Below are 10,991 nucleotides of genomic sequence, written 5' to 3'. Positions count from 1 at the left end.
TCTATTCATTAAAAAAAAATCTAAAAAAAAATATTTTAGTTTTTTTATTTGATATTTATTTTAATCACAAAAATAAAAAAAATATTTTATTTGATTAAGTAAAAAAATGAAAAAGAATACGTTTATTTTATTTTCATATTGCTTTTTAAATCTTAAATAAAAAAATCTAAAAAAATATTTTAATTTATTTAATTTTAATTACAAAATCAATAACATTAATTTAAATTTAATTAAATGTATTTACTATCAATTTTGATTTTTCTTTTTGTCACACCCTAACCCTAATTTTGATTCATAGTAGAGAGGGAGGCCACAAGAAAAAGAAACAAAAGTTGCGTATCACCGTAACACTTTCACAATACATACCACCAACAATACCGAAACAGATCCAAATCCGGCCGAACCTTTTTCTCGCCGGAGAACTGCAGCCGGCCGGAAAACCGCCGCACGCAGCGCCGGCGTACCAACGTCTACAAACCACCATCAACCATCACTAACAACCTTCATCACCGTCTCCTTCTTCAAACACTCACTTGCTTCATCCACCATTAACAACAATCACATACAACAACAGCAACACAGCAGCAGGAAATACAAACCAAAAGCAACATTAACACCCTCTTCATTCACCATGGAAAGCCATTAACCACAACAATAACAACTCACCATATCTGGTAATCCACGTTTTTTCTCTATTTCTTTAATGTTCATGTGTTGCTCTGTTGCTGTTACTAAAGTTTCTAGATTGTAGTTAAAACTCTTAAAATCTTTATTATTAATTTATTATTATTTTTAATGAGTATTGTGCGAATGGGTTACTTTTCTGTTGCTGTTTTCGATTCTCAAGATGTTATTTTGCTTACAACTTTTCAGGAGCTTCTTTTCTTCAAATATGAATGACAACATGAAGCATTTTCAAAAGAAATTAACAGAATTGGAACTCGAAGCTGAACATCTTCTTTTAGCCCGACATCAGGTAATTAGAAATTTCATATTCAAGGCGAGGCGACTCATGCTGGCATAAACACTTATAACCAAAATAATTTAATTCATTCCAAACAAAGTAAAATATTGGTACTAGTATTAGTATTTTTTTAGTAGCAAATAACAATAGATGATATTGAAGTTTTAGGGAGAGTAGGAGTTAAGTATTTAACTGATTACACATTATAGGTCACTTTCAGTCCAGTCCCTCGTTTTTTAGCAAATCAAAAACACGTTAAGAGTCATATATATGTTTTAGGGTTTGGCATAACTGGTTAAGGACCCGTGCTTAGGAATTTCGCCGGCCCATTTATGAGAAATCAAATCCCTCTGAAACCACTTAAATATCCCACTGTGGGCAACCCTAACCAGAGTGGTCCGCTGGCTCTCATTGGCAAGTTGAGTATCTACTACTGAAGGAGACTGCTTGTGATTTAAGCCTGTGCATCGCTTCCATGGGTTGGGCCTCTGCCGGCAGTCCCAACACGTCCTTGGTTCCATGCCAGATAGTTTTGGGATGCTGTTCTTATTTAGAAAAATATACTTATGTACCCCTTAACTCAATTGGGTTATATTGTATGTATGTATTCAATTGAATGAGCTGATAGTACCTTTCTTATAACTATACTATGACCTTATCATTGGTCACTCTTCATCCTGCTGGAAACCTGGATTAAGTTCTTGGCTTGATGAAAAAGGAAACCAAGATTGGTTTATGTATTATTTTTAAAAAGTATCTTTTTTCAATTGAAAAATGTGCCAAATAGACTAAGGCTATGACATTCGTTGCTTTTGAATAAAAGCTAAAAGCCATACAAATGAAATGATAATTACTCAAGCCTGAAAATAGCACCCGAAGAGAAATGATATCAGGGGAACATTTTCTTAAAATCTTATGTAAAGCACCTTTCTATTCGATGTAATGAATTGCTTAACCTTGACCCATCAACCAGAGTACTTGGACAGCTATACTTCTAATGAACAACAATGGTAGATGGCTATTAGATTAGGTGTCTTTTGCGTTACTTCTTTCTCATTAGTGTTCCTCTTTATCTTTTCCAGACACGACAGGCCTATTTTTGACCTTCTACTCAGTGGCTTCCGCTCAACCTTCTCCCCGATGGTCCATTCTAGGTCTCATAGAACCCAAAAAATACTGAACTCCCTTACCAGTGTTAAACCAGCCATTTCATTGATGGTTAACAAAAATAGTGAACAAATAAAATCAGAATCCAAACATCAAATACACACTAAACACAAAAAATCTATGAAAAGGAAATATATATGTTTATTGTTCCATTATGTTTTGTATAGCATGCCATCCCATGATCTGTATCTAATTAGAGCGTTTACCACTCAATGTTGCTATCTACGATTAACAATTATGTATCGAAGTGTCAAACCAGAACCCAAACATGAACTTCGCATAAAAAAGTACTAGAAGAAGAACCAACAAAGTGTACAATTACTCATACCATATGCTTTGTGTGTACAAGTAATTATTCACTTAATCCCAAAAATAACTTCCAGATTTCCAATACTGTGTCCTTAACTGCCTTAAAATCAGTAGTTTCAATTAAATCAAAATATGTTTTGTTGTTATGTTAACAAAGGCTGTTTTTCTTCTACTGGATCCTTGATTAAAATCATTTCTATAAAATTAAGTGGGTATGCAATTTTTTCATTTTGGTGAATGTACAGCTGGTTGAGAATGATAAGTTGAGGAATGGGAACAGAGAAGCACTTACTGCATTAAGGAAAAAGGCTCGGACCACAACAAGTAGTGTTCCATCTCCTTTTGGATCAATAATGAAGGGAGTTTCAAGACCTTTGGTGCAAGAGGTGTGTACCACCTGTGGTAACCATGACTCTTTTGAGAAGACGTGGACAATGTTTCCAGGAACGGATCTGTTTGTTGGAATTCCATTTCATGCTGCTCATACTATATTGGAAACAGGTTTTCTATTCAATTCTGCACTCACGCCCATCTAACTGATAAGAAAATTAATAATGAGAAAAGACGTATGAAAAAATATCCGTAAATGTATGCTTGTGCTAGTTTATTTATTTATTTTTCATCCACTCCAGCAAAAATGCTGATTAGTCATGCTTCTTTCTTTATGTTGCCATTATGTAGTATTTATTTATTTTTGATAAAAAACCGTAATTATTAGAATTTTTCCATCTTTGCTTCAGTGCAATTTTTGAGTACATGTGAGATTATTTTCATATTTTCTAGGTTATATATGCATTAGTCTGGAATCTGGATTATTCATCAGTATCCTTGATATAAAAAACAATATGCTGCAGATGCAATATTGAATATTTTAAACCTTTTTTCCATTGTATTTTTTTAAGATATTAAATTTCCTTTCATACATACTCTTCAGGTTACAAAATATACAGTGTTGAAATTGAATGTAATTTCACCTAAATTTGGTTTTCTCTACTGCTTTGTGTAATTTTTTTTAATTTAACTTGAATTGCTCTCATATGCCTTTTATATTAGTTTGTTTTTCATCCTGAAACAAATAGAATAGAATCTGTAGTTAGTAGCTACAAGCAAATGATCGGGCATGGATGCTAAGTATTATGCATCGACTTGAAGTTCATAAGTTCTGATGAGACTGAATATTTCTCGATAATTATTACTATTATTCTGAAAGTCCAAGTTTGAACTAAATATCTGTGTCAATTCTTTTTTGTCTATAAGCTGATTTCTATTGAAATTCGGTTGGTATATTCTTACGGGTCTGTAATTACAGATCAAACTCAGCTTGACTTTGAGGCAAAGAAACTACAGAGCATTGTGAAGGAAAAATCACTTATTATATCAGATACAGGTGCTCTTGCAGACAAGATTAATCCTGGAGTGCTTAAGTCGCTTGTAACCTTAAATGACAAACCAAAGTAAGAGGCTTTATGCCGACTACGGCGTGTTATAGTGTCTTTTGGAAATAACTTTCTTCAGGCATTTAGGTGGTTTATTCAAGTCTTGATGTTGAAGACAAGTGAGATCATGGATTATCTCTATCTATCAGCTTTACTTCTTCTAGATGCACCAACCAGTAACCTATGCTTAAGTTTCTCTGAAGTCACACTCTATAAACAATGAATATTGAAGTTTTAGAAGCTGCTCATAAGACTTATATCACAACCTGAGAAAAGACTACAAAGTTATGATTCACACAAACTTTTTGATACCATTCTTTTTTATAATGTCAGTTATAATACAAACATAATCTTGTCTAATAACCAAAAGAATGGTATCAAAATAAATTAGGGAATTGGAATTGTGATTATATTAGTAAAAAATAATTTTTGCAACTATTTCCTTTCTCTATAATCTGCGACCTTTCTCTATATATATGCCAAATGATAAATGACATGTTAAGAGTAATTTTAATGGAAGCATGTCATTTACTCTAAGTTGCTAAGGCATCAAATTAGTATTTGTATTAACAATTAACAAAAGTCCTGATGATTAGAGAAAAGTCTGATTCTATCCAAAGTTTGGACAATCCTTTGTCTCTAGTTATAAGTCAAAAGAGAGTTATTTCATGTTAACGGTTCAACAAAGGTCGATAAAAACAAACCTTTATCATCTTTGAAGATACTTCATGTCGATAAAAACAAACCATTATTATCTTTGAAGATACCTCTGCACCATACAAAAGAAGGACTAGGAGAAAGGGCTCAATCAACATTGCATTTGATCCATTATGAGTACGGAGGATACCAAATAATTTTCATTTATGATCTTAAGAGTAATCTTAACTTGAGCCAAAATATTTAAACAATTAGAGTTAATAAGGGAACACTTGATTTTTGAAAATTGTTAAAACCCTTACATTCCAAATAGCATTTATGATAAATACTATCCCCAACTTTTAAAACTAGGGAACATTAAGGGAATATGTCCTCGGTACAAAAATCATAAACATCATTAGAAGAATTTAATGAGTGGTCTTGATAGTTTTGCTAAACCACATCCAAATTTTGATTGTAAAAGGACAATTGAAAAAAAAAAGTGTTGGTTGAAAGTGGTTCTTGACTATCAATAGATGGATGCTAATGAGCAACCTCTAGTCCGAAGTATCTTTTTAGAGAGCTTTTTAATGCACTCTATATATTTCTACTGTATCACGTGAATTTTTAAAAATGTCTCATATTTTTGGAGATGTGTATCCATACGCACCCCAACACACACTCAAGTGAAACCATTTAGAATAACACCCTATTATTTTATTTTTTTTATTTCGGAGATGAATCTTCGAAAATTCTCCATAGTTACATTTTCGTAAGTCAGAGACATCAGTACCATATCCAAAAAACAAGAAATTCTTTCAAATTGAAATCAAGATTCATAAAATAAAATTAGGATTACATAGTTGAATTCAACATAAATGTAGTATTGCACTTCAATATTCAGGTGAACGTTTGCACATCTTTAAAATATCTTTGACCGATTTTGAAATCGTCGCTTCCAACTCGATCGAAAATTTTGTTTCGAAACGAAAAATCGTATTCCACATAACCCTTACATCTGATTGCTTCTTAAGCTCAAATTTGCTAAACTCAATCTTCCCTTTGTTGTCAATCAACGGTGAATGGTACTCGAGCTTCACAATCTTCTGATTGTCTCCGTAAGGTATGAGATAATGGATTTTGTCTTTGATATCTTCGAGGGAGGTGAAGTCGTTGAGCTTGAACGTGCGCCGGGGTGTGGAGTTGGAGAACAAGACATTTGCGACATACCAATCAATGTTTAGTTGTGACATTTTAGACATTTTCAGTTTGTGCAAAATATAACACAATAGTACCTTAATTTATAGAAACCATAGATCAATATGGACTACTTATTGACTGACTTGTTGATTGTAGAGATATATTTTCGGGACCGCACCCTGTTATATTGTTTCGGAGATGCATCTCCGGAACTTCTTCTGAATCAGTTTCAAAACAGAACATGTTTTTTCATTTACAAAAAACACAAATGTTGTTATGGGGAAGATAAAAAATACATTAAGACAAAATATGGACAAGGGGTGAATATATGACACTTAATTTATATTAAGACACAATTACATACACTTATTTGTCTGAACAAGAAGTTAAAACAAATCGAAACATATGTCGTCGGCTGAATCTATTGGTGGTACCCCCTTGAACTTTTGTGCATTTGATTTCAATATTGTTCAATTTCTCAAACTCTTGCATCCTTTCTATAAAATGATCAGGTCAAGTCTCGACTTTTATTGTTGAATGAGTCGTCCACTATAGTGATGTAAGTGATATGGGCCACCCAGTTTCAAGTAAACTTGAACAAAATGACTTGATTTTAAAAGTCACCCAATACACATAATACGATCATTTGAATTTTGAGGCGGGGCGGTGCACAATAGGAAAAAGGTTTCCAAAAAACATATCATCTCAGATCAATACACTTTATCATACCCACATGCTATTAGGTGATCCATGTCAAAGAAGTGCGTGCATTTTGCCTCTGATGTGGGACCGTTAAGGTAAGGAACAAGATACTCATAAATGTTGTCGACGCTTTCTTTCTTTCCCGTACAACCGTGTGTATGATTCTTTATGTGTATTTAACTCTTGGATAAGTTGATGACAGTCAAGTGTATGACTGTCTTTTCCTTTACTGAGTAGAGCCAAAACGGCTTGGTAATCACAATTACCATTCTCCTCAATATATTTGTGCATAAAAACCGGCATGTCGTTGACGAATGGAATCTTTGGCGGAGGCGGCGTCAGAGGTGGTTTGCTAATGCGAGCTCCTTTGACAACACTTTTTTGAGATTTTGGAGTTGGTGAGTCGGGAAAAACTTTATCAACATGTTCAAAATATGAAAGAGACCGAGTAGTCGAATTGTCATTTGATGTAGGCTTTATTTTCTTCGGAGCATCTTTTGTTTTTATTGATTGAGAAAGAGGTTTCATGTTAGTGGTTTCCGGATAGACAATCTTCCTCAATTGTTCTTTGATGTGGAGTTTCATGATGCATATATGCTTTCATGTTGCATCTCAGTTCTATCCCCCATAAGCGCCTTGTTAGTTAGGTACCGAATATTATACACTTGCTTGATATTTGATATACTTTCAGGCCGTTTCCGTTTCAATGCTGCAGGTATATTTTTCGGTCGAACCATATTCAAGGTCATGTCAGCAACACATTCTTTCTCTTCTGGTGAGCCGACACACACTAGGATGACCGACTAATTTTTCACACAAATCATGGTTATGTATACCACATATCACATTAAATCTCCAGTTTTTGTTTCCCAACATGTAACCACGCACCTTGAACAAACACTCATATTTTTTAGAACCAATGTCATCTCTTTTAAAATTCCGGAGAAGAGTTCTATATTGCCCGCTTCTTTCGCACGTCATTGTCACAAAAGCGCATCTTTTATCCGAACCATTATCGGATCTTCCGATAACCACACCAAACCCAAATTTAGAGACCTCCATACGAATCCATTAAAGTATTTGATCATGAGATTCAAACTCTTACTTGTTTTTAAATTGGTTGCCAACATCTACCACATTCATGACAACACCTTGGACATCTAGAGAAACAAGTTGTTTTGGCAAAACATCGAGGTGCACCATATCTAATGAAAACAATTACAACATAACAGTATATAAGCGTTATTGCTGAAGACAATACTGGAAATCAAACACATACAACTTCCGGAAATGCATCTCCGGACAAGTTCATACTTGTTCAGGAGATACATATCCGAACACGACACTATTTATTTCAGCAAAAAAACATGATTAATATGAGGAATGTAGAGGGAAATGAAATATCTTTACCCGAAATTGTATCTTCTTTTGCTCCATATGATGTGATGAACCATAAAAATGGATATTTATAGTGAAAAATGGATTGAGAATATATGGTTTTTTTGGTGAAGGGTTTGGTTGAAAACTAACTATAACAATAATGATTGTGTGATTATGCAACTGCTTCTTTTATCATATATTTTCAGAGATGCATCTCCAGAAATATCTGACATGCAAATGTGACATAAAATTTCAAAATCCTGCCCATAATTCTGGAGATGCATATCCGAAAATTCTACAAAACTGATAAATATATATGGTATTTCTTAAAATGTTTCGGAGATGCATCTTCGAAATAAAATAAACAAAACAATAGGGCATAACTCTGAATGGTCTCACTTGAGTGTATTTAGGGGTACATCCGAATATGCATCTCAGAAACATGAGACATTTTTGAAAATTCACGTGGTACGGTAGAAACTTATAGGATGCATTAAGAAATTCTCTATTCTTAGTAGACATCTTATTATGCATAATATGCAAACAATGAATGATTTTGATGACAATAAATGATTTTGATGGAGGAATGTCAGAGTCCCATAATGTTTTTATAAATGGCAAAAAATATATTGTTTGTTATAAATATTTTTATAAACCAAAAATGTTTACTGTTGATAAAATCATTTTTATAACAAGTGTATTGTTTGTTACAAATATTTTTATTAACTAAGAAAAAAGGATTGTTGATACAAATATTTATATAAACGAAATAAGTATACTATTGAAACAAATATTTTTATAAACGGGAAAAAGTGTATTGATACAATTATTTTTATAAATGAGAAAAAGTCTATTGTTGATTCAAATATTTTTATAAATGAGAAAAAAACTATTATTTGTTACAGATATTTTTATAAACGAGAAAAAAATCTACTGCTGATATAATTATTTTTATAAACAGAAACAAGTGTATTGCTTCTTAAAAATATTTTTATAAATGAAAAAAAAAACTATTGTTGATACAAATATTTTTTATAAACAAAAATAAATGTATTGTTGATACAAATACTTTTATCAACGAGAAAAAGTGTATTGTTGATACAATTATTTTTATAAACGAGAGTTTGTTACAAATATTTTTATAAACAAAAAAAAGTCTACTGTTGATACAATTATATTTGTAAACGGAAAAAATCTACGGTTAAAAAAATTATTTTTATAAATGTGAATATATGTATTATTTGTTACAAATATTTTTATAAATGAAAAAAAACTTTCGTTAATACAAATGTTTTTATAAACAGAAAAAAGTTTATCGTTGAAACAAATATTTTTATAAATATAATTTTTTCTATTGTTGAACTATATTTCAAGTCCGTACATAATTCATTATATGTTACGTTATATTTTAAGTTTCAAATGCGTGATTTTTTTTAAAAAATAACCATTATTTTTAAATTATTATCAAAATAACCACATGTTCAAACTATTTACAAAACTAAAACTTTTCAAACAAAAAAGTTACACGACAATAGCAGGTGCCATTGCCTGTGGCACATGTATTCTTTTTTGCACTAAGATGTCACTGTTTATGGCGCATGCATGCAAAAGACTAATATTGCATGCATGCGCCACTCTTTTTGACGTCAATGCCTATTACTTTTTATCAATATTGCATGCATGCGCAATTCCTCATAGCGCATGTTCAATAGCCTTTTGCATGCACGCATCATTCCTCCTGGCGTGTCCCCTTAATAAATAATTAAAAAACATAACAAAACATGTGTCACTAATAGTGACATATGCTTTTATTGCATGCAGACGCCACTGTTTGTGGCGCATGCATGCATGCAATATTAGTCTTTTGCATGCATGTGCCATAGACAGTGGCGCATGCATGCAATATTAGTCTTTTGCATGCATGTGCCATAGACAGTGGCACATTAATGCAAAAAAACATGCATGCGCCACAGACAGTGACGCCTGCTCTCGTCGTGTAATTTTTTTGGTTTGAAAAGTGGTTAGTTTGGTAAATAGTTTGAAAATATGATTATTTTGGTATTTAACTTGAAAATAATGGTTATTTTAAAAATAAATTCCAAATGCGTAAATCATTCATTAGGTTGAGTTATATTTATATTGTTTTTGAAATTAATAATTGGATGAATGCATGATGATTAATACATATTATTGATCTATATTTGTGATTATGTGAATGTCTATGATCTCCTCCCTCCTTTCCAAATTATAGGATGTTTTGGATATTTCACTCAAATTAAAAAACGTAATTAATGTTGTATGAAAAAGAAAAATTATACATGACTTTACATTATTTTTCTTAATAGATGAAAGAGAAATTTAAGGAATTAAAAGAAAAAAAAGTAATAAATAATAGAGTGATATATTGAAAAAAATGTCATATTGAAATTATAAAATAACTTATAATTTGTGATATTTTTTCTAAGTGATTTGTAATTTAAAATAGAAGAATTTAATAAATTATTTTTAAAAAAAATTATAACATAATATAAGTTAGTTTATATTGCCAATGAATGATAATTCTATTTTTTCTATTATATTCTTAAAATTTTATTATTATTTTTCATTTTAATTTTTTGATTTATAAAAATATTCATAATTTCATATTTACTTTTCTAAATACGTGTAAAAAATTATAATAAAGGGAGGTAATACTATATTAAAATGAAAACATTGAAAAACTTTATGACCCCTTTAACCACATTTCAATTTTCACAAAATATCTACAAAGTTTTTAGATTTTTTTTAAAATAACCATCTTTTTCAATTTAATTACCAAGATAACCAAAATTTCAAAATAACCAACTTCTTTAACTGATGCGCCAGCTAAACTGCTGCATCCAATAAACATTTAAAGGAGGCGTCAGCCCCATTGACACATGCTCCATATTCCATTGCATGTAGGCGCCATGGTAGCTGGCGTATGCATGTGTGGTTTAGTAAATGTGTTTATGCATCTGACGCATGCATGTGCTTATGTGTGTGGCACCTAAAGATTTGGCGCATGCATATCATCTATAAATAACATCTACTTCTCCCATATTTTTGCACATTACTTACCCTCCAACCTCATTTTCTTTCATTCTACTTCAATCACCTTCAATTTTGTTTTCTTTAATCATGTTTGAATACATTCACAAGAGAAATGCGGATTTAAT

General features: G+C 31.7%; 1 protein-coding gene across 1 annotated transcript; it reads left to right on the top strand.

Annotated features, from left to right (window-relative positions):
• Window positions 1-272: 272 nt before the first annotated feature.
• LOC127120359 (uncharacterized) lies at window positions 273-4,314 on the top strand. The gene is made up of 4 exons (XM_051050771.1): window positions 273-674; window positions 874-976; window positions 2,686-2,941; window positions 3,750-4,314. Exons 2-4 carry the CDS (start codon window positions 893-895, stop codon window positions 3,896-3,898), a joined length of 489 nt encoding a protein of 162 aa, XP_050906728.1. The 5' UTR covers window positions 273-674; window positions 874-892; the 3' UTR covers window positions 3,899-4,314.
• The last annotated feature ends 6,677 nt before the right edge of the window (window positions 4,315-10,991 follow it).

Source organism: Lathyrus oleraceus, chromosome 2, assembly GCF_024323335.1.
Source record: "Lathyrus oleraceus cultivar Zhongwan6 chromosome 2, CAAS_Psat_ZW6_1.0, whole genome shotgun sequence".
In the NCBI taxonomy this organism is placed as follows: Eukaryota; Viridiplantae; Streptophyta; class Magnoliopsida; order Fabales; family Fabaceae; genus Lathyrus; species Lathyrus oleraceus.
The sequence above is the reverse complement of the archived record's forward strand: the minus strand, read 5'-3'. Positions and strand labels throughout refer to the sequence as shown.